The 24,693-nt window shown below is 50.0% G+C and overlaps 1 protein-coding gene across 3 annotated transcripts in view; it reads left to right on the top strand.

Moving 5' to 3' along the window:
• HIPK2 (homeodomain interacting protein kinase 2) overlaps positions 1-24,693 on the top strand; it is a 186,022-nt gene that overhangs the window by 104,623 nt on the left and 56,706 nt on the right. For all 3 annotated transcript variants that reach the window (XR_004819449.1, XM_035723208.1, XM_035723207.1), the window contains exons 3-6: positions 16,491-16,614; positions 16,882-17,001; positions 18,858-18,944; positions 20,584-20,768. Coding sequence is in view for 2 of the 3 variants with exons in the window: in XM_035723208.1 (XP_035579101.1) it covers positions 16,491-16,614; positions 16,882-17,001; positions 18,858-18,944; positions 20,584-20,768 (516 nt within the window). In the remaining variant the exon portion in view is untranslated. The remainder of the gene's footprint in view (positions 1-16,490; positions 16,615-16,881; positions 17,002-18,857; positions 18,945-20,583; positions 20,769-24,693) is intronic.

Here is a 24,693-nt window from a genome sequence, read left to right as displayed (position 1 = left end):
GTGTAGGCCAGATTTGCCATGGCTTTGGATTTTCAGGAGAAGCTGGGAATCCAGGCTTTTAGGAAATGTCATCTGATTTCTAAATGTTAGTAACTAATTCAAAAAAATGGTAAGTCCTTTGTGGGCCAAACAGGTTCTGGCTCTGTGTGGGATACTTTCTGGGGGAGGGTAATTTGCAAACTTTGTCCCATCCCTTCAGGCCTTGCTGCCTGTGGGCACTTGAAAATACACACACACACACACACACACACACACACACACACACACACACACACACACACACACACACACACACACACACACACACACACACACACACACACACACACACACACACACACACACACACACACACACACACACACACACACACCCCGCCCCATACCACTTACCACTTTGCCTCCAACCATTTTAAGGGGGCGTTTAATTCATTCCCATCCAGAGCCTCTGCCACGGCAGGGAAGGGACCAAATGGAGTGTCTACTACAGTGGTGGGTGGCAGGCAGATGCTCAACTAAGGCTTGATGAGAGAATGAGCCGCCACCTTCCTTTCTGTGCTCTGTCCTCTCTTTGAGGTACGCCCACACCTGGGCATCACCTACGGCTGTGACCTCAAAACTCAGGGGCTTCGCACAACAGTAAACATGGATTCCCTCACAGTTTCTGTGGGCCAGGAACATGGCCGCAGCTTGGCTGGACGGTTCTGCTCAGGTTCTCCTGTGAGGTGGAGGACCGGCCACAGCAGCTCGAGCTCATGGCTCGCAGGCCGTGCTGGCAGCTGGCAGGAGTCCGCTGTTCCTTGCCATGTGGGCATCTGCATGGGACTGCTGGAGTGAGCGTCCTCACAACATGGCGCAGGCTTCTCCCTGAGCCAGTGATCCAAGAGAGGGCAGGGCGTGGGCGGCCACCACGTCCTTTCTGACCTCATCTCCCAAGTCACGCATCAGCGTTTCTGCAAAATCCTGTTCGGTGTTGGAGGGGCCCACACAAGGACATTAAAAATACCAGGAGGTGAGCATCACTGGAAGCCATCTTGGAGGCTAGCTGTCATAGACCCTCAATAAATCCCTTTTAAACAAATGATCCAACACTGAGAGTAGTTTTTCAAAAAAACGTTAAGGGAATAACAGTTCTGTAATAGTCATCCCGTTTACTATTGTGTTCTTGAGATCAGCTTCAGAAATTAAATATCCTGTCTTTATTAAGATTTTATTTGAGAGAGAGAGTGCACGCACGCACATGAGAGAGCGTGGGCCTGGAGGGAGGGGGCAGAGGGAGAAGCAGACTCCCCGCGGAGCAGGGAGCCCGATGTGGGGCTCGATCCCAGGACCCTGGGATCATGACCCGAGCCGAAGGCAGATATTTAACTGACTGAGCCGCCCAGGCGCCCCTAAATAATCCTATTTTTATAGCCCATCTTAGAACTGTCTTCCCTAAATGTGTCCAATCTTTTTTTTTTTTTTTTTTTTTTTTTTAGTAATTTTAAAAACCTACCTGTATCACTCTTAGAGTGATAGATTCAGGTGTACCAGCTGCTTTCCAAGGAAACCCTTTCAATTATTGCTTACCTCTGTCTGCTTCACGGGGTACTCCTTGTTCTGATATTCTCTCAGTTGCCTCAGATTGACACTTCTCTACTGGACCTAATGTTTTTTAAGGATTTGAAAGGAAAATCCCCAAGAAGTAGCGTCCTGAATAAAGAGTAGAACCCGTTTGATATATTAATAGCACTTGTGAAGACAAATAGCCCCCAGAGATTCCCCGGGGCCCTCTGAATTAGTAGGAGGGGGCGCCAGTTAATCAGAGGCTACAGACAGGGAGAGGGGTTACTCCAGTTCCTGTCGGGGGATCTATTTCTGGTACCTCCTTTCCAGCCTCCCACCCCAACTCAGACAGCAGGCCTGAGTGGGCGCTGCTGGGGCTTACACACACACACACACACACACACACACACACACACACACACACACACACACACACACACACGACACCCTCAGGCTGCACGTTACCTTTGCCTTCTTCAAGAACCATCCTTAATATTCATTTTAACCAGATTTCACCTGAATGAAAATATTAAGGGGAAGGAAAGGTGCCCTGATGTGATTTCCCCTAGGAAAATCCCCACTGGTAGCTAGTGCTTATTTGTTCAATAAACAAAACCTGAGGCTGGGAATTGAAGGTCAACACAAGCAGAGTCCAGGAGTGTGCACTGGGGCTGTGGAGCTGTGCAACATTCGCATGTGCACCTGGGGAGGGGTCTAGCACCACCGCCCCCCCCAAGCCCCACCCACTGCGCCTTGGCAGTGGTCCCCGAGTTGGGGCGTTGGTAAATGGAAATGAAATGTATAATTCATAAGGCTGAGGTGGTGTGCGATCTGTGGAAGGGGGGTGGTAATTACAGAATTGAGAAATGAGGCTGCAGTGTTGTAAGTAACCTTTCTAGGTTAGAGACCGCTGTGATAGATGGCTGGCATTGTTCTCTTTCTGACCTTTTGCTGAACTTCCCCTTAGAAGAACAGAGGAAATACAGTTCTGCCTTTTCCCATATTGTTTTTGAATAATACCTTCAGATGCCAGCGTTTTAGCATTTCTGTTCTTCCGTTTGGGGTTTTGCTTCCCCCGCTCCCCATGCTTTGCTGCTTCCCAAAGAAGAATCTAGCTGCTAATTACTTTGTCCCAGTATTAATGGTAAACACAGAGGCTACACAAATATTTGTCCATATTGAACACGGTACGTACAGGAAAAGAAAATCGCCCTGCAGCGTCCTTTCTCTCCCTCTGCCCGCCACCCCACCCCGGCCAAGCCAGGCACTGCGGAGAGTGGTCCTTGGTAATGGTGCAGGCGGCCTGGCAAGAAATGTGTGGGACATGGCTGTTTGGTAGGAAGATGACGGAGCCAGGGAGGGACTGCAAGCTCCCACTTGCAGAATAGTCATTTCAACCAGATGTTAACGTGCAGGCAGGAATGATGCTCATTCACATTGAAGCTATCGATGCGATCCTAGGAGGAAAGGAATACCAAGGCTGGGGAATGTGTCCCGTCTGTCCTTCCCTTCCTCTCTGCAGCCTGAAATGCTCAGCGTTGTGCCCTCCTGCCTTCCCTCTACCGCTGTCGATTTCCTGCTCTGAACTGTGACTCCCCGGTGATGTCCCATAACTTTGGGCTCTAAGATCAGCCGAAGTCTATCAGCCCCTGTGAAGTCGGGGAACCCCAGAAGAGAGAAAGAAGGAAGGTCTCTGTTTCGCACACAAATAAGCATCGTTAAAGAGGCAGCAGAAGCATTTCACTTAGCCTTGCAGTTGAATCTTGAGTTGAATGGGGTATTTGGGGTTGTTTTGTTTCCTGAAAAACCAAGTCTTTTGAGGCCAAATGAAAAGGAACTAGAGAGTTCTGTGTCAGAGCCTTTCAAACTGGGGACAGAATTCGGTGAGCTCCGTTCAGTTGGTTAATGTTGATTGAACACCTGCTGTGTACAGAGGCACCACCCGCATAAAGAAGCAAATATAGGTTCTTTCTCCTCTAGGAACTTCTGATCTCGTGGGGGAATCCAGGGCAGGCCTCAATGCATACACACCTAGTCCTACTTACAGAGCGGACGCTCCCCAGAGGCGAGCGTGACAAGCAAGCACGCAGTGACTGTAAGGGATAGTTCAGAACTTTTCTTCTTTGGCAAAAAAGAAACTGAGCTCTTCACACCAGTCATCATTGCCATTCTTTCAAACATCCACTTAATTGCTCGTGGGTTTTTTTAGTTGAATATTTTAAAAATGTCCCTCGCTGCCTCCTTTCTTCACGTTTTCTCTGGTGATTTCTTTCTTCATCTCCAGGTAGTTAGTTTCTCCTTTTTCGCCCACCACTCCTCCACTTATATATACTTTAAAGATACAAACTTCCTATTGCCAAGCTTCTCCCATTAAAAATAAATAGAGCTTTATCGGTTTCTGTTCAGATTTCCCCATGGAAATCCCCATTATCAGAGAAGAACTCACAAGAGCTGCCTGCTCCCTACCTCTTCTCTTACCCTAAAACGAACAAGCAAATAGTAAGCAACCCCTGTTTTTACTTCTCCCTCAGATACTATCAGTCCAGTTCAACAAACATCGTGTATTGAGCATTTACTTTGTTCTTGCCTAGTACTTGGCAGTAGGGGAAAAAGAACCATAGCCTCTTCTAGCTCCTGAGTGTAAAGCGTGACAGCCAACGTGTGTGAGGACCCAGGACTCTGCTGGGGGCTGTGAGGTGCACAGACATAAAGAATGCAATCTGCGCTTCCAGTCTCATTGAGAAGCTGGTTTTAAACAACCATGAGTAGCAGTGCAGGCATGAGTGGAAGAGCTGAACGGCCGGTGGGTGTGCTGTGGGAACACGGAGCAGGAGAGTGCCTCGAGCAGGGAAGGCTTCTGGAAGAGGCAGGATTCCAGTTGAGAGCCCAGATGGCAGCCAGAAGAGGTGCTTTCCGAAGAGGCAAACTGGGAGCACCAGGGGTGTCTGGGGGCCCCACCCTGGCCACTCCAGTGAGTCTGGAGGGTTCTGCCTCAGTCCCTCCCTCCCTTCGCCTCTCTTTTCACTTTGTGCCTTGAGCTCCACCGATGTGTGGTATCTCCCCGATTCCATCCGCTGGTTAGCTCATTTGGCTTAGACTAGCGTTTGGTGCTCAAGAGAGCAAAAGGAGCATCCTGCTCTCCTTTGCTGGAGGGTACTCCATTCCGTAGGCTTGCAGGAGAGGCCCGGCTCTGGGATTACAAAGAGGCCCCACGGTTAGGGTGAGAAAAGCAGTCATTGGGAAGATAGGGCAGTGCTATCTTCATCTGGGGGGACGCTACCTCCCCTTCCCCTGGCAGAAACATCTGTTCTCCACCCCACAGTTGCCTGTGCGTTGCTGACCATGAGGCCCAGCGGCCCTCCCCAGAGGGATGCCCACCCCTCCGTCCCACGGGTTGAAGGTTCAGAGGCCTTTCAGAGCCCGTGTCCGCTGCACTTCAGCACCCCCTAGTGTGAGCTGGAAAGAGCCAGCTTGGTTTTTTTCCTCTGCGACCCAAACACAAGAAAGCCAACTTGGGCTCGGTTTGTTTTGTTTTGTTTCGGCTCCTTTAGGAAAAGCTGCGTGTTGGAAGGGTTTCCCTAAATAAGCTGCCCTTGGCCGGAGAGACCTAAACTTTATGCCCATTTTGTTTGGCAAAACTCCTGCTGGAACAACCAACCAGCTGCCTTGTCCCAACTGTGTCCCGTCCTAACAGGCTGTGGTTAAGGCCGCCACGTGGGTGAAAGCTGCGCCCTCTGCCCTCGTCTGTGGGTTCGGTCTCCTGGCAAAGCCAGCATGGCGTGCACCCCCTTGGGAGCAAGGCCTGCCTCCTCCACCGGGTTCTCTGGCCCCGCTCGTGCCTGCCTGCTGGGAGACGGGACTCATGCTGTACTTCCTGGGTCGGAACCTGCTCCATTGGCCAGGACGGCTCCTGGCCTTACTTGCAAACTGGCTCAGGTGGTGTGTCAGCAGGCGTCAGCCCCTCTTCCTCAGTAATTCTTTCCCCAAAGTGCCACACAGGGAAGGAGGCCTCTTCTGAGGGTGTGGCAGTATCCCTCTTGCCACAGTGGAAACTGACCCTCCGGTTTGTGTTTGGCATCTTTCCTCAGGGGATTCTCTTTCATATCTCAGGTCTCCGGCCTCTGCTATCTTGATTGGTGTGTCTCCAGTCGGTGACACTGAATGCATCGTCCTGTCAAAGAAGGAGCAGGTTTCCATCTTCAGTCCCTGTTTCTTATCCTCGGCCATTAGCTGTAGAGAATGCCTCGTGATTTAGCCCCACACGCCGTGTGATCCGATGGTGCTGGAAGGAAAGGAAATAGGCTAAGGATGAGCCTTGTCTTTGTTACAGTTTACTCGCTAAGAGTTGTGAACCCCTGGGCCTCTCCCGTGCGGGCCCAGGGACCCCTAGCAGGAAAGCATCATGATTCTTCAGCCCTGTGTGGGTTCATTCATTCATCCAGCAAACATCTTGGAGGGACTCACTATGAACTCGCTGAAACTAAATATTAACCAAATGTTTACTGACATTTAAATCACTAACGTTGCACATAAGTAAGTGATATTACCTTCTTTGTATGCTTTTATCTGGGGTAAAGGGTGAGCCTTGAGTTGATTGATTCATGTGAAAGAGGCCAGCCTTTTACCCCCTGGCCTGACATCTCGTTTTCACTCCACTGGTGGGTAACATATCACCTCTCTGAATCAAGTGAAGGTGCTGCATTTATAATTGATTCCCCAGGAATTCCAAATTCCCTCCCAGTGCAGAGAAAAGAGGAGCAGCTTCCGGAAGCTGAGAGGTGGCAGCAGGACTTGAGTATGGGCAGACTCCCCGGGGAAGCTCTAAATGCACAGTTCAACCCTCAGTTTTAGTCAACAGACTAGCAACAAAGCAGAAGAAAAACAATCCACAAAAGGAGCTAAAAAGACCATCTGAAGCTTTGTCTCCTTTCTCTCTCAGCCAGCTCTGTCATCTTCCCAGCTCCGGGGCTTTGTGCTGAGCCCTCCCTCTAGCCCGCCTGTTTGGGGAGCCTGCATCGTGAGGCCTGGGGTCTACGCTGCCCACTGATGCACAGGCCACACGGGGCCACCACAGGTGGAAAGGGGATGGCGCATGGGAGGGAATGTGCAGGGGCTTTGCGACGCTGACCACGCTCTGTGTCTTCACCAGGCTGGTAGGGACCCTGGTCATTGCTTTCCGATAAGTTGTTGAGCTATATGTTTTTGCTTTGTGCATTTCTTTGTGTGTGTCTTATCTTATACAATAAAAAATAATTTAATAAAGATAAAAAAGACTCGAAAAAAGAACCTGGAGCGGCATATGAGTGAAGAGAATCGGTCTGTGTAGATACGTGCAGAAACTTGTGATTCTCTTTCCCTGGCTGACGGGTGGTGGCACAGACATCTCTTGAGCACATACTTTGGCACAAAGTGAAAGCATGAAACCTGATGATCTTCTAGTCCTGTGGGGGGGTGGGAGGCAAGACCGGGGCTTGTCCAGCAACCCTTGGCTTCATGGTCAAAGGCACTAGAGACCAGCCTGGGAGCAACTTGCAACGTAGACACAGTGTATGTCTACAGGGTAAGGAATTACAGGGTGGTGTGAGCATCTTTGAAATGAGCAATTGTGGGGTCCAAGCTGATTTCTTCCTAGGGACATTTCTCATTGAGATGCAGAAGGAATTTCGAGGCTACCATCAGAATATACTCCAGACATCTGAGAACTGGTTTCGAATTTATACCAACATCATTAGAAGCTTTGGGGATTAAGTTCCAGATCCAGCCTTTCCTTCTGGTATGTAAGCAAGAAAGTTAGATTTGGGTGCTGTTCTTTGTTTGCAGAGGTGAAGCAGTACCGGGCGGGACACAAGATCAGCATGAGGGTGGAGTGGGGGTGGGGACCATACAGCTGGCCCTTGAACAACATAGGTTTGACCCTTGAACAACATAGGTTTGACCCTTGAACAACATGGTCCGCTTACACACAGGTTTTGTTTTGTTTTTTATAAATACAATACAGTAGTGTAAGTATATTTTCTCTTCCTTATAATTTTCTTAATAACATTTTCTTTTCTCTACCTCACTTTATTGTAAGAATACAGTATATAATACATATAACCTAAAACATGTGTTAATCAACTAGTTATGTCATCAATGAGGCTTCAGTCAACAATAGGCTATTAGTTTAAGTTTTGGGGGAGTCAAGTTATACACGTGGATTTTCAACTGCTTGGTGGAGTGGGAGTTGGGGCCCCAAACCCATGTTTTTCAAGTCAACCATATGTGTATTTGGTGTACATTAGGAAAGTCTCATTCCAAGCCAAGATGTTCATTGGCCATACAGATAAAAAAAATCGTCACTCTGATTCTAACATTACACTGGAAATGCTCAGATGAATCAAAGAAGCCAGCTTCCTTTGGGAGACTGTCCAAGCGTGGCACGAGAATGATGACAACATCTACACCAGACCGTGGTTATTATAATCAGCCTTCCATATGGACATGGTAAATTGTTCTGATGTCTTGAGCATTTCTCTTGATGATAGCTGGAGACATTCAGTTAGAACAGAATCACTGGTGAGGGTCTTGAAATGATCCTCCTCAGCACACAGTGTTATGGACATCAGCAGTGTCGCCCGAGGTAGAACTTCTAGAACATCCATGCAGTGATTTTCCTGCATGCGTATCATTGGGCTGGAACCGCCCACAGGCATGAGTGGGGCATCTTTCCTAGCTCTCCTTTTAGAGGCAGAGCCTTGCTCCCTGCAGCAGCCCTCCACCACAGTGCCATCCTCAGCATATTACAGGGCAAAACTACTTCTGTGGAGTGTGTCTAGAAATCTTACAGTCCACAGTGTTTGGTTGGGCCATCACAAGGACAGAGTCCTCATCACCTTGGCTGAGTGCAAGCTCACGCAACAAGTGGGCTCCTGGTCAACCTCACCCTGTGGCTCGTCCCTGAAGCTCCATCCCTCGGTCCCCTTGTCCTCCCCATCTCCCCAGCACCCCCGTCAAAAACAAAGCTATTTCTCTCACATGTCCTGTTTACCGAGGAAGCTGTGTCTTTCTCAAAATCAAATCCCAGGTTGGCCTTGGATTCACCAGGCCTGGATCACTAGTTAGATCTCCACTTGACCTTCCTGGGTCCCCCAGACATGGTATGAGGCCGTCTTTCAGGCACGCTGCTCCCCATTTTCCTAGCAGCCTGCTGGTGACCAAAGGATGGATTCTCTCTCCATCTGGCTGCCCTGAGACATGCTCCCCTGCACTCACCCTGCAGGCTGTCTTCTGTGCAGATCCCTCGAGCTTTGCAGTTCAATTTCTCTAAAATAGCCTCCTTCCAGTCCTCCGATTTCTGCTGTTTCTCAGGTCCTGTGTTCTTTGATGTAACCCCTTGCCTCCCACCCTGGGTCACCAGCACAAATAGTGGCTCAGAGCTCATGTCAGCATTTCCGAGTCCCCTTATATTTGCAGTGGAAACATAAGATTGAACAACCCATCTGAAATACAATTTTGCATTTTGATTGCTTCTGCCCCAGCCATACTGAGGTTACTTTCAATCTACATATATTTGTGGGAACGGGCTTTTTCACTGCAGTTCAATTCAAGTACATCTTATAATATCAGTGATTATAAAATACCATGGACTAATAGAGTGTCTTGCTTCCAAGGAGTTCAAACTGCTTTATAATTCTACCGACCGTCGTTTATCTTCATATGCTGCTGTAGAGACACAAGAGAAAAAAAAGAGAGATTAATAATCACATTTTATAGATGGTGAAATAAAAACTCGGAGAAATTGAGTAACATTTTTCCAGAAATGCACATTTCTTCCTGGGCTCTCTGATTAGTGTTGCAGATTTATTGCCCAAGTTGGGAGTGGCCATGAACCTTGTACTTGTTTTACAAGCGCACCGTGAAAATGATCGAGACATCGACTCTGGTCGCCCACTTGGCCGGGAGAGGCCAGGTGAGCAAGAGATGGTACCATGAAAGGGGATGCAGTCTTAGGAGAGGATTTCCCCATGCCAAGGGGAAGTGTGGGGCTTATGGCTAGGCAGTTTTCTTTCTGAAGTTAGGTGGTAGGTATTTGGCTGTTGGCTATATTCATTTTTGTACCTTTTATAGAAATAAATGGAACAAAAATGTTTAATGTGTATGCTTTAATATATTTAAGCAGTTTTCCTAATGTTTCCACTTACAAGGAAGAAAGTGGGTTTTAAAAATGAGGAAAAGGGAGGCTCTTTATTCGACTGCTATGACACAGACGCGTTACAGATAAGTGATTTAATATGTTTTGATTGCCTGCTCTCTGCCAGGCCCTCTGCTAGGTGCATCCTACGGTGCTCTGTTTAATTTCAGCCTCACACCAGCATCAGGAAGTCGAGGCACACAGCTAGAACCTGCCAGCACCGGATTCCGCCTACGAGCGTGTGTCATTCCCACTCAGCTTGTGTGGTCTCCACACCTCTGTTGGGGGTCACGCCCTCGCAGGGTCACATGGTCTGCACGTGATCTGGGAATACCCTCTCCGCTCCGGGTGCTGCTAGGAAGGCTAGTGGAGTGAAATATCAAAGCTTCAATAATTGATGTGTCGAAAATGACAGTTGTTTATTCTCTTTCTATAGAAAAATTGAATTTTCTGTGTCTTGCTGCGGGAATGTTGGAAAGGAACAATCTCTCTCTTTCTTAGGTGCAAATTTTGTCTGGCACTTCATGTGTGTTTAAAGTATTTTTGATGTCCCAAAATAGCAATGAGGAGACTGTGTAAGATGATTCCGTGGGGTGGCAAATGAAGAATGAGTCATTAGCAGAACCTGGGTGATTTGGAGCCCCATGGGGAAGGCCCATTTCCCAAGCCAGCAGCCCTACCTGCTGTGGAACTGAACTGAGAACAGAAACAGCCCCCGTGGAAGAAACCAGAATGTTTTCTTTTTGTTTTTAAGTATGTAAACTTTGAAACAGAAAGGCCAAATGTGTGCCTCTTGTCATAGGGCATGTTGCCAAAGAGATGCTGCTAGCTTCGGGGGAAACTGGTGCCCACTAAGAGCGTGGGGTTGAAACAGAACGATTCCTTCTACAAATGTGTAGGGAGCACCTTCCATGCCCAGGCACTGTGCTAGTGCTGCAGACAGCCGTGACACGGGGACGGGGCGAGGGTGGGGCATGCACTCACCCTGCCCTGTGCCCCGGAGGCCACCCCCGCCTGTGCACCTACCGAGACTCAGCTCAGACTTCTCCCAGGAAGCCCTCCCTGCTCTGCCTCTCCACCCGCCCCAGTCATTCCCCTTTGTGCACTGGGTATGTACTCGGCACGCTGTATGTTAGCTGTTGGCACGCTCTCACCTGCAGCCAGACAGGGAGCTCCTGGAGGGGCCATAGGGTCTGGTTAATTTATTTTTCGATCTTCAGCACCATGCATGACACGTAGCAGACACTTAGGAAATGGCGGTTTGGACATTTGAGTGAGTGAGTGAATGAGTGGAGCTTGAGCCAACTTCTCGCTCAGACTAACCATTGGTGAGAATGGTTTTCACTTCAGTCAGGAGTAAATGAGCCTCAGCAACCATCAGACGTGCCTCAGGTGCGCTGAACAAAAAGAAACTGATTTTAGGCTTCATTTTGAACTTCCAGGGGCTCAGAGCCGTATGGACCAGCAGCACAGGGAACAGGGCAGGTGCAGGATCACAGCAGAATGGTCTTCAGTCCCCTGGGGATTACTGAGAGCCAGGTAGAAGAGCACCTTCCTTAGCCGAGGGCTCGTGGCCTCGGTGTCAAGCAGGCATTTGTGGAGGACGTGAATAGACCCTGCCCCACAGAAGGCTTAACGGGGAGCTGGTATGCAAACTGTGTTCGGAACAGTTGGTGCTCAGTTCACGTTTATTGGACCAAGCTGGTTATGGGTGGTCATGTATTCATCCCCTGGTGTGGCCAGCATGGAGAAGGTGGGCAGCGTGTGTTTGAGGAGGAAGGAGGTGGCAAGGGCCAGGCTGTTGCAGAGATGTGATCAGGGTATCGTGTGTGCTGGAAAAGGAATGAGGGAGAGTTTGGGGGCGGATTGGAAAAGACTGAAAGCAAAGGCAAGAGGCCAGTAGGGGGTTAGGGTAGAGGCCTGGATTGAAGAGGCACAAGGCAGCTGGTCTCCCTGGGAGCTGAGGGCGGTGCTGGCTTCAAGAGAGTTAAGAAGAGACAGGCTCTGGAGACCTAAACTGTGAGGCCTTTTCGGCCCCCTCAGGACCCTGGAGCCCCCTGCAAACTCCCGCCACTCTCTCTGGCCTTTTTGCTAGAATCGGTTGGGGAACCGCCTGCAGGCCGGTGTCCCCCGGGCCCCCACTCCCGGGGTTCCTGCCCACACGGAGGCCTGTTCTTCTTGGGCGAGAGCCTGCCCCTCATGCCCAGCTTCCATTCCCTCGTGAAGATTTACCCCTTCTGCTCTCCTCTTTGTTTGTGCTGCCTTAGAATTTTCCGTGTGAATCACATATTGTAGCGCTCTCTTATATTTAATAAAGGTTTATTTAATCAACAAATCCTTATTGATTGAGTGGCTACTAAATGCCAGGTACTGTGCTGCCCTGTGGACGGAGCAGGGGGAGACAGACGGTAAGCAGGTTATTGGGGAAGGTGCTATAAAGTGACATTTATGGCACCGGGGATGGAGACTAGCTGGTGTCAAGGGAGGCCCGTCTGTGGCGGTGACAATTAAGCTGAGGTTTGAAGGATGAGAAGGAGGCAGCCATCTGAGTGCCAGTGGAGGGAGCATTCGAGGCAGAAGCACCATGTTGCATAGAGGCTCTAGGTCCAGGAGCTGCGGTCCTCTAGAAATTGAAAAGACAGTGGCAAGCAGGGCAGGGTCCTGATCGCCAAGGTCCCGTGGGCCATGGAGGTATTTAGGTTTCGATCCGAGTGCAGCGGGGATCCTCTGTGGGCCTGAGAGCAAAGGTAGAGGTGGCCTGTCCGCTCCAGCAGCTGTGCAGAGAGCAGCCTCCATGGGGGAAGGAAAGACCCGAGAGGGGGCTCCAGGTGGCCAGCGCCAGTGTGGTGGCAGTGGACATGGAGAATCGGGGGCCGGTCTGAGAGATCCTTGCGAGCAGCCACGGGGCTGGATTGGTGGGGAGGACCAAGGTAGAGGTGGGAACCACAGAGTGTCCCGGGTTTCCAGCATGAGAGCAGGCTGGAGGAGCCACGAGTCCCTTCAGTGAGACAGCCCCACAGAGGGAGGGAGGGAGGGAGGGAGGGATGCATTGGGGAGGGGAGGCCAAGGGGAAGAGTTCCCTTGTAACCAGACTAAGTTTGAAGCGACTGTGAGTCATTCCCAGGGAGGCGCTGGGCCATCAGGACATACCTCTGGAGCTGAGGAGGGTCCAGCGTGGAGATGAACGTTTGGAAGAATGAATGGAGTCCAGACCTGTGGCAGTGGATGCGGTTTCTGTCAGCTTCCTAGGGCGGCAGAGACAGTCCCCACAGAACGCAGGACTTGGAACAATAGCTATTTACTCTCTCACAGGCCTGGCGGCTGGGAGTCTAAAATCCAGGTGTCGGCAGGGACACGCTCCTTCTGAAGCCAGTCAGGGAGGCTCCTTCCGGGCCTCTCCCAGCCTCCGGTGGCCCCGGGCTCCCCTTGGCTGCTGGCGGCCTCACTGCAGCCTCTGCCTCCATCCCCACATGGCCGTCTTCCCTCTGCGTCTGTGTCCCAATTTCCCTCTTCTAAGGACACCCGTCCTGCTGGCTTCAGGGCTCGCCCTACTCCGGCGTGACACAATCCTCACTAACTACCTCTGCAGAAAGCTCATCCCCAAGTAGTGTCACATTCTGAGGTGTCGGGGATTAGGACTCCAACATGTCCGTTTCGGGAGTTGACACAATTCAGTCCCTAACCGTTAACCTAGAACAAGGGTGCAGAGAGCGAAGACAAGGGGTCCTTGGGGCTTTGCCATCACGGAGCAGGTGGCTAGAGGAGGACAAGCCCGCAAAAGAGACAGAGAGGCGGGACAGATGTGGGAGTGTGTGGCGTCGTGAAAACCCTGACCGCGTGTTTCAGGACAGGCGCGGGATGGGATGGTCACCCGTGGGAAAGGCGTGCGCCTCTCGGGTCACGGAGCTGAGAAGTTGACCAGTTGACCAGTTGACGTGACAACGGCACCCTTGAGTGAAGCAGAGGATGGAAGTCCAGCTGGAGGAGGGCGAGAAGGTGGGGGGCGAAGCAGAGATGCTGCAGGAGACCACCCTGGAGATCTGGGGGGTCAGGGGCAGAGAATGGGGCCACAGCTGCAGGGCTGTGAGCAGACAGAAGAAGGGTTTGGTTTCGTGTTTGGTTTGCTTTGTTCTCGTGTTGTATTTTAGTTTTTGAAATGGGAGAATCTGGAGCGTGTTTGTACGCTTGAATTAGCTCTGTTTTCGCGTCTGCGTGTTTGTGTTGCACAACAGTAGTGTTCAGCCTTCCTTGTCACGTGGGCTAGCCCGTCGGGGACAGGACCGGGCCTTCTATTTCGTTTATCCCGCAAGCATCTAGCCTGACGCTTGAGCATTCGTTCATCGTGGTCACAGCAAGAAACATGTTCTGTGCACACCATGGTGCCATGAATGGCTGCCCCTTCCTTTTCTAGTAGAAGTGGACTGAGAGCGGTCTTCACAGACCCTGTTCAGGTAACATCCGTTGACGAAACCCACATCTGGTGTTTCTTGCCAGAGAACGTCACTGAAGTGCCCTTTGCTCCCGTCTTGTGTGTTGGATTCGCCTTGCACGTCCTCAGGGAACAGAACCTGGGAAATGGGTTTCCAGAGGTTCCACACAGCCTGCTTTGGGGCATGAGAACCGGTGATTAATCTGTTAGGAAGGTCAGCCCCATGGCCAAGTCCAGAGATGCCCCCGTGAAACCAGCCCAGCATGTTCCTAAGACCCGACGTGGAGACTACGAGGGGCAAAAGCCCAGGTCACAGGAGTAGGGAGACAGAGGTGCGGAGAGGCTTGATCCTGCAGCAGCAGTCGGCCAGAGGGGAGCAGGAACCAGGACAGGCGCTCGTCCCCCAAGGAGAGGCCTGAATCTGCATGTGAGAGGAGACTCTCTAGAATACTCTAGAACAGAGAGGGCAGAAAGGAAGGCAGGTTCTGACACATAGGGAATAAGAGAGATTGCACTGCTAGAGGCAACCTGCAGTCATCTCCTCCATGTACACCATCCGGCACTGCGACTGAGATGACTGGCAGGTGACTTCCAGGGGACTCTGGAAGCCCGCGTGTGTGGGGGCAACCCTGGACACAGTGACCCCGGCCAGGTGTGGGACTGAAGGCCCCATGACACAGGGCAGTCCGGCAGGGATGTATCCTAAGGCAAGCACAGACCTCCCCAGTGCACCAGCGCCAGAGGGCAAGAGCATCCTTCCACGTTCACCTAGCCGTCAGCAATCGCGACTGGAGGACACAAAGGCCTGCGTGAGGGTGAGGCGCCAGGCAGAACCCTGGCAGCCAAAGATGCCAGCAGTGAGGGGATGGGGAAGACCCATTAAGTAGGATCAGTGGCAGCTTGCACCAACCCACCACACACAGTAACTCCCTCCTACCAAGCCTGGGAAGACCCACCCGGCCTTGGACTCTGGCAAAAGCGTGTTTGGAGCCCAGACTGAGGATTATGGCGCTCTAGAAGCCAGCACCTGGCAGAGGTGCCGAATCCCCAGCTCTGAGGAAATGAGGAAACTCTTTGCTTCTGAAAAATCAAGACTGTATAATAAAACATGTTGGTTTTTGTTGGTTTTTTTCAATGCTCCGATCTGGAGACAAAAGATGAGCCAGTGAGAGCAAATTTAAAAGAGCAAAGTGGGGAGATGCTTTCTAAGTGGGGAGCGTTCAGCTCGAAGCTCCGAGACAAGGGGAGGTATTCTGACCATACTCTTGCTTCCTCCTCCTGTGTTAGCTGGGTGAAAATAACCCAGACGGAGCCGTCTCCCCAGCTCCCACTGCTCCCACTCCAGGCTCCTGAAAGGGTAAGAGAGTGGCATCTTCTGGCATTGCTTAATCAAGTGGGAAATTTGCAGAGAAAACAGAGGCTGGGCTAATGCATTTCATTATCAGCAGAGCGCCTTGAGCCACATTTTTTTAAGCTGTGTTCATATCTCATACTTTGAACCAGGTTTTTTCCAAAATGAACCCCTACTTAATCATGACACATTCTTAGAAAAGAAAATGCACTCTGTGGTCTCCTTGGTTTTCGTTACTAACTACATGTGAAAATTTCCTTTTGAATTTAGGTGGTTTCCTTCGGAAGCTCCAGCACGTAACCTTGTCTATCACCTGAAGGGACATAATCCTACAGTCAGGAACGGGTTTATAATGGAGTTCTGATGGTACCCAGACTATGGATTCTATAATTATAATATTAGAGGACTTTTTAGGAGACTAAGTTTTTAGAAGCTGATGATAAAACAAAACAAAAAAAAATAGTGTTTCCTTACAAAAGTGTGATTCAGACTCCTACGAAGACGGATCATTGGCATTAATGGATTTTGGATTGAATCCCCTTATTCTGGGTAGAGGCAGCTTGTTTTCTATATTACTGATAAAGTAGAGGACCTGCATTTCAGAATTCCTTTGTAAAAAACCAGGCATTCTCTAAAAATTGGTTTCCTGGGTTTTCAGTTACAAAAGATAACTCCTGAGTCTCTCTAAAGTGGTTACTAGCTCATCTGGTTAGAGTATAATGGTAATGAAGTCAATGGATGGGGCTCCCTGTAGGTCTATTCTAGACCTACCCTTTATCTCAGCCAGCCGTCTGACCACACTGCCTGCTTACGGGGAGGACCAAGCGCAAGAATGGAGGGATCACTGCCACGCAGTGCAAGAACCATAGGTCCTTTAGAGGGAGGCAGTCATGGCATCCTGGGTTTGAAAGATAGGATTTTATGTAGAGTTCATATAGAAATAGCTGCCTGCACTTCCACGTCGCTAATGATTTCTCTCCCCTTCTTCCTTTTCAGGGCCCCTGAGATCATCCTCGGTTTACCATTTTGTGAGGCAATTGACATGTGGTCCCTGGGCTGTGTCATTGCGGAGCTGTTCCTGGGCTGGCCGCTCTATCCCGGAGCTTCCGAGTACGATCAGGTGGGTCCAGGCAGCTCAGGCGCTCACAAGAAGCACTTCCTTTATAACATGACACATGGATGGGTTTATAGGGTGTTTCCTTGTCTCCCAAACCTTGCTTCCCGTAACAGTGCTTTTCTTTCTTTATTCCTCTTTCTTGCCCCTTTTTCTTCCATTACTTCTTTCTTTCCCTATAAAATTGTCATTTTTGTCAAAGGCACTAGAGCCATGAGGACACCATAGGTAGGACAGGAAACGGCCTGACCTCCTTCTCCTCTTTTCTTGCAGATTCGGTATATTTCACAAACACAGGGTTTGCCAGCTGAATATTTATTAAGCGCAGGGACAAAGACAACTAGGTTTTTCAACCGTGACACAGACTCACCGTATCCTTTGTGGAGGCTGAAGGTAGGAAGAGTGGCCCCTCCACTCCTCCCCAGTGCCCGACACTCAGGGAAGAAGGGCACCGTCCACTTAGTGGGGGAGATTTTACCATCAGCACGTGGATCCTGGATTTCGCTTTGATTCAGCCAGCAGCATGGGAGAGGGGGTGACCATTGTTGACATGTGGGATGGATGAATTCGGATGTTCAGAAGCACCACTTTGTTTGGCTTGCTGCCTGCGAGGCTCAAATCCCAAGTTCTGGTGGCTAAACTCCTGGGATATAATCCCAGTAAACCATGATGACTTGTTGGGTTTGTGCTGGAGACAGAAATGAACCACCCCCTACCCTCGAGGAGCTCCCAGTCCAAAGGGAACCCGGACGCATGTGGCAAGACCAGGCCCCCACCCCCCACACCCCCACTGTCACAAGTGCCCTGTCCCTGGTAGGAGCAGAGTGTGGGGCCAGGAGGAGGGACCCTTGAATACTGCCTGGGGCAGAGGGTCAGGGAGGAGCATTTGAGCTGGGCCCAAAAAGATGAAGAGGGTCTTCCAGGCAGAGGAAACAGCCTCAGCAGCGTGGCATCCTAAGGCTCTAGGGAGGGGTCTGTCTGTCCGAGCCGGCAGGTGGTAAAGCATGCCATGGTACACCATAAACTCTTGGGTGGTTTTACTTTAACGGAAACATATTTTGCTTTCACTTTGATCTGTGCCTAGTAATTAAAATTAATGTGTTTTCCTGGGAAGGAGAAAATAATGCAAGTCTTAAGTATGTTTTATGTTTTTAGGTTGTTTTTTGTTTTTCGTTTTTTGTTTTTGCAAGAGAGTAGGTGGGGTTTTTTGTTGGTTTTTTTTTTTTTTGGCTTTTTGTGTTTTTTGTTTTGTTTGTTTTTTTTTTTTACAGAAACCACAGCCAAATTCTAATATGATTTAATGATAAAGTGTGGCCAGTAGTTGCAGATCTAGAAAAGAGATTTGAGAGTTAAGCAAGCACTCTGAGGCTGTTGATGAGAGGGCTGGCATTTGGCAACTGTGAGAGTGAGCAGCTCAGGGTGAGGTCCAGTGAAAAAGAGTTCCGGGGAGGAGAAGGGTGAGGCCAGCCAGGCGCAGGGTTCGCTTCTATATCTTAGTGAGGAGCCTCGGTCCTCCGTGTCTGGCTGTTCCTGGGATCAGAGCTGGGATCCTAGCAGCTCCAGGTGTGGCATCCTTGAGTGAGATTTTGAGGATCAGTTACCTGTGATCCATGGATGAGTCCAGAAACCCCTAGTAATTGGAGACAGCAGCTTCCTAGACCAAGGCCGGTGCAGGCACCATATGCGCATGGCCCAGCCCCAGGAGGACTCTGGGGCCAGCTGCCGCTCCCTGGCCATGTCACCTTGGCAGACTCCTGAAGTTTGCCATTCCTCTTTCTCCCTCTAGAACATGGGTTGGTCATCGTCCTACCGAGGGTGGTTGCGAAGAATACTGAATGAGCTCATGGGCTTTAGAACGGTGCCTGGCAGGCAGTGAGAGCCTCTAGATGAGAGTTTGAGAAATAAAATTTAAATTTATAACTATGTGGAAAAGGGCCTCTCCTTCTCCACATGTGGAATCTCACCTTATCCCTTAAACTCGGGGGAGAATGAAGGGTTATCAGGGATGTGGCACATTCTTGTTGGAACCCTCTGGGTCTGATTCAGAGTAGGCCCCCAAAGGGTGTTTGTGGGAAGGAAAGGAGAGAGATGCGTTAGTGTGGTGGATGAGCAGGTCACTTTAAGAAGAGTGTCCTCTGCAAGATGGGAAAAAGACCCTCCATGAGAAGCAGAAGCTCCAGGGTTGGAGTCACAGTGACGAGGAAAGCATTCACAAGACCAGTCAATCAGCTTTTGCCTCTTTTGACTAGACACCAGATGACCATGAAGCAGAGACGGGGATTAAGTCGAAAGAAGCAAGAAAGTACATTTTCAACTGTTTAGATGACATGGCCCAGGTAAGCCCCATGGGTGAGTATGCAATGTTCGCCCTTTACAAACCAAGCACACAAGACCTCTGCGTAGTATAAGATGGCGGCTAGAAATTGATGTTACTCAACTGCGGTGGTTGACCTTGACCCTGAACAGTGATATGCCACTCTTAGTAAGAATACCATTGGGTTGGTGGAACATTTTCAAAACCTTACACCAGCTCTTCAAAAATAGCTTCAGTTTATTGGGTCCCATTTATAAAAAAAAAAAAAAAAAAGTACTGGCCAATCTTAGTGATGTTTTCATGAGAGGAATTCAAGCTCATTAGCACACTGGAGTCCCATGCCCATGATGCAGTGTATTAATTCTCTCAGGCTGCTGAAACAAGGTACTACAAACTGGGTGGCTTAAGACAGCAGACATTTATTCTCTCACAGTTCAAGAGGCTAGAAGTTTGGCATTAAAGTACCGTGTCAAGGCCATGTCCCCTCTGAAGGCTCTAGAAAGAAACTGTGCCGTGCCTCAGTCCTCATGTCTGCTGGCCCCTGGCAATCCTCTGTGTTCCCTGATGTGTAGCTGCATCACCCCGACCTCTTCATCCTTCTTCATTCGGCCTTTATTCCTGGATTTCCTCTTGCCCATGCACCCAAACCTCCCTCTTCTTTCTCTTATAAAGACACCAGTCACTGGTTTGGGACCCACCCTACTCCCGTATGACCTCATTTCAACTTGGTTGACATCTGCAAAGACCCTGTTTCCAAATAAGGTCACATTCACAGGTACTGAGCATTAGGACTTAAACATACCTTTTGCTGCCACACAACTCAACCCACTTTAGTCAGTCTCTCTCAGCTCACTGGTGGGACCACCGGCTCTCACCTTTGTGCCCAGAGAAAATTCTAGAACTTTAGCTATTTTTAGTGTAAAGACAAGTCTAAAATCAGGACAACCCAAAGAGAGTTTTTCTTAAAAGCAATGAGAAGTAAAGCTATATAGACCGATAAACACTCGGCCCACTTCTTACTGAAGGCAAGTGTGACCCAAAATCATGATTCTGAGTAAAGGATACTTGTTGGTTGAGTAGAAGCTTAGATTGTCTGAGAAAACTGAAATTGCTTTCCAGAGCTTGCCTTGGAAAATAATAGAAAGCACCACAAAACAAGTCTTTCAAAAGCTGTCTTAAGCTTCCTCTTGGAAGAAAAATTCTATGCTCAGATATCCTGCTCGTCTTGGCCAGAGATAAGCCCCGTGAACTCGGGGCCTAAATTAATTCTGGCCCTAACTCAGGGCATTGCCAGAGGACACAAACATTATAGACGGAAGAAGAGGTCACATCAGCTTCTGCAGATTAAATAAAGAACCCTTTTTCGCATTTCATTTTTTACTACTTGCTTGTAGTTATTGTTTTTCAATTGTGGTAAAATATGCATAGCATAAAACCGACCGTTTTGACCATTTTGAAGTCTCTAATTCAGTCGTATCAAATACATTCACATTGTTATGCAACCAATGTCCAGAAGTCTTTCCATCTTGTGATTATTTTCAGTGAAGTGTGATATGAGGTACATTTCAGCTTAACTGATGGAAGCAGGAGCAGAGAATAAGGGAAGTAGGGGGAGGTGGGGCACATCAGGGTTTTGGTAACCTGTCCCGATTTCCCTCCAGGTGAACATGACAACAGATTTGGAAGGGAGTGACATGTTAGTGGAGAAGGCAGACCGGCGGGAGTTCATCGACCTGTTAAAGAAGATGCTGACCATAGATGCTGATAAGAGAATCACTCCAATTGAAACCCTGAACCACCCCTTTGTCACCATGACACACCTACTCGATTTTCCCCACAGTACACAGTAGGTGTCTTACTCGATGCTTTTTACCAGGGGTCAGCAAACGTTTTCTTTAAAGTCCCAGAAAGTAAATATTTTAGGCTTTGTGGCCATATAATAGTTCTGCCCTTACAGGCTGAAAAAAGGTGGCAGCCAGATTGGGCAGCCCGGGGCCACACTTTGCTTCACACCAGAAAGGAGGGAATGGTGGAGCGTGGGAGAGCGCCAGGCAGGATGAACCGGGCCCTGGGACCTGTGCATAAAGGGAGTGCTCAGAACGGCAGCATCTATGAAGCGAAGCCACTCAGTGCCAAAGCTCACTCCCAGAACCATTCCGGAGTGGCCTCTGTCTGGTCGGGATCCGGGTTTGTTCCTTCGGTCATCCATCCATTCAGCAGGCTGTGTACTGTGCCACATGCGGGTACAGTGTGGGGCAGAGCAGACGGGGGGCCCCCGCCCACTGGGGCTTCCAGCCTGTAGGTGAGGGAAAGCCACCAAACAGCTGACCCCCAAAGAAGCCGGCTGTTATCAGGGAAAGTAGGCTGCCATCGGGGCAGGGCAGGGCAGCCCCCGAGGAGTGACCGCCGAAGGAGGAGCAACAGGGAACCAGGGACCAAGGCCAGCAAGGGCAGGAAGGGCACTGCCCGCGTGGGGACTCCCAGCAGGGGCGGCACGGGGTGGGAGCTGGGGTTCTGGCGGGGGAGAAGAGGCCTCGGGGTGAGCCGGGCAGGGCCCCATGTTAAAGATTTGGGTCTTCATCCTAAGAGCAGTGGAAATCACGGAGGGACTCCCGAGCAAGGGATGGCTGGTTAGAGTTGCATTTAACAAACACCTACCTGCTGCTCCATCAAGTCAGAGGAGCTAGGAGGCCAAGTGCCCGTCAAGGTCGGCGAGGTGAAAGTTGTGGGTGGCCCGAGAGCTGTTAGGGGGGAAGCCCCAGCAGGTTGCAGGACCGAGGGGAGGGGAGGGAGAAACAGGAGTGACTAGAGGGGCCCAAGGGGGTTCTTCTGATATGAAGAGACCGGAACAGTTCAAGATGCTGGCAGGAAGTGTGTGTAGTAAGCGAGGGATTGAAGAGAAGGATGCAGAAGTTCCCTGAGACGCCGGGAGGGGCCACTGTTACACGTGGGTGTCAGCAGGCACGCTGGCTGGATGAGGGAAGCCGAGGACGTTCTTCAGGCAGCTCCTGTCTTCTTTTGTTGAGAGCCAGATGGTTGGTGGCTGAAGAAGCATAGGAAAGCCTGGGTAGTCGGGGTAGGAGGCGGCAGAGCGAACTCACCAGAGCCTTAGGGGACAGCTGCGGAGCACAGAGGTTGGACGTGAATAGTGGGGAGGGTAACCGGACCCCCCAGGTGAGGGCCTGGAGAGAACTGACGGTTAGTTGGGGTCACCCCAGTTGGAGCTTTGCCAGGCTGCTAGGAGGAGAAGACAAACTGAGAGACCAGGGACGGTGGCAATAGAGTGGTCGGAATCCAGGAGGATGGCTGTGGGAGGCCTAGCTGTGAGAGGGAAAGGAGGCAAAGAAGGAGGGGCCAGAGGGGCTGAGTGGGCTGATCGCCTCAAAGACTGGTGATTTTAGGAACCGCCGAAAGAGCCAGAGGGGCGAAGGTGCGGCCGGGAGATGCGATGCTTGAATTTGCAGTGTGGGGAAGTGGAGCAGTTGCGGTTGGTCGGGAGTGGGTGGCTAGAAATGACAACAGGCCACCAGGACGAGAAGTAGCTGAGAAGCCGGAGCTGCGGTCCGAAGCCTCCCCTGGTGGGCAGGGCATGGGGCACAGTGGAGGACAGAGGTGGCACAGGCCTCAGTGATGGACGGGGAGAGGTGGTGGCAGGACGGGAGGGGTGTGGCTTTGCGGAGGCTGAGGAGACAAAGCACACCAAGGGCCTGACTGGCTTAAACAGCAGAACTTTATTTTCTTACATTTTTAGAAGACCAAGACCAAACACCAAGATCAAGGTGTTTGGCAGCATTGGTTTCTTCTAAGGCTACTCCGCCTGGCTTGTAGATGGCCGTCTCCTCCCTCTGTCCTCACGTGGTCCTCCTGTACACCTCCGTGTCCTGATTTCCTCCTCCTCGTAGGGAACTGGATGAAGGTCCACCCCGAGGGCCTCATTTCACCTCTTTAAAGATCCTGTCTCCAAATGCAGTCCCATTCTGAAGTACTGGGGCTTCGACTTCAACATAGGCATTGGGGGCACAGTTCAGCCCATAACAGAAGATAATGAGAGATGGCACTTCAGCCTCTCAACCTTGAGGTTCTTGGGGTGTGAAAGAATAAATAGTCCATCCCCAGATGTGTGCAGGGAGAAGCAGTGTGCTCGAGAGCGCCAGATTTTAGTTCGGGTTAGGAGGACATAGGGACGCACGAAGAGGCTGAGCATAAGAGATACCTGCACATCCTGGCTGGCCCTGCCATGACCAGACTGGGCCGCGTCCCAAGGCTGGACCCTCTCCAAGGTGCAAAAAATGAGTGGGTGGTACCCTCATTACCTCCTCTATTTTCAGAGCTCGTCCTTATCAGTTGACGCTGAGTAAGTCAGATCACATTGGAACAACCAATGTTTCCTTGGTTTGCCAGTACAAAGAAGGAACTCGGACCCCTCCCTAGCAAACTCTCATTCCAAGATTTGTCCTGTTTCTGGGGTGGTAGGGCTAAGTCAAGGGCGTCAGTCTGTACAACAGAAGGAAGGCACACTTGGTGATTTACTGGATAGGGCTCCCGTGAGATCAGTCTTTTTATATTCAGGGATGAAGTGAGACAACTGTGAAACAGCATGGCAGGAGATGGAGTAGTGCTCTCCAGAAGGCTCCCGTCAGCCATCTGCACAGTAGATGAGACAGTCACCCACATAAAGTCAGGGGCGTGGTTGAATGACCTCAGGGCCCTGCCCGTCTCTGGGTCCTGTGAAGGAAGCAATACAGTGCTTCATTGTCCTTGGTGAAAGACCAGGCTTGGAGATCATGAGCATCAGCTTCAGATTCAGAATTCGCTGTAGGTCCAAGAGGATCCCTGGCAATATAGAATTCGGAAAATGGGCCCCAGAAGGAAAGATGGGTCTTTGAGCATACCTAAGCTTACCTGAGAGTAGGCCTAACCCCTCGGGGGCCCTAGAACTGGCTGGGAAGACCATGAGAACTACAGGGCAAGAAGAAACCTCCAGCGCATACTGCTGAAGACCTCCCCACCCTTGGGGCTGGGCCAGAGCTGCCCCAACATCTAGATTAACAGGTGAAAGCGACCCCACCCATTTCTCCGTACCAGGGTGCTAGTGCACAAATTCCTTAAAGACCATTCTCACAGAATTAACCCCAAGTGCAAGTGCTTGCCTACCTTCGTGAAACTCAAAACTCAGACCACTTCAGCTAGAAAATTCATAGTCTAAAAGCTTTGGGTTGAATTGTCACAAAACCATATAATGCTTTAAATACATTCCAAAAAGAATACAAAACCCATCATTTTATTCTTTCAGCTTCCATGTGAAAGCACTTAACAGTTTGCTTCGTACTCAGTAGATGCTCAAAGCATGTTAGCATTACCAGTACTTTTAGCTCTTAGTTACCATAGAAGAGGTTTTCCTTTCTCTGCAGGGTCAGCAGTCAGTTAAGTGTTTATATCTTGTGCATTGTGTGGCCATTCTAAGTAGTCATTAACTCTGAAAGAAAGGATTCTCTGAGCATGTCTCAGTTCAGAACATCGTTCGTGGAAAGGATGTTTGGGGATAGCCCACAAACACCCAGTTGGCCCAAAATCTAGCATACCCATAGTCTACATTTGTAATCTTAAAGTAGTAGAGAATTAACATTTTATTTATAGTCAGTATTACATTATTTATAATTAAAATAAGTATTTAAAATTGAAATTTAAATGCTGTTTCACTATGCTAAATATTAGCATTTGAGGAAAAGTAAGTTTAATGAGAAGACAGAATTGAATGAGAAACAATGTAT

Source organism: Zalophus californianus, chromosome 12 (assembly GCF_009762305.2).
Source record: "Zalophus californianus isolate mZalCal1 chromosome 12, mZalCal1.pri.v2, whole genome shotgun sequence".
Classification (NCBI taxonomy): Eukaryota; Metazoa; Chordata; class Mammalia; order Carnivora; family Otariidae; genus Zalophus; species Zalophus californianus.
This window is presented reverse-complemented; position numbering and strand designations above follow the sequence as displayed.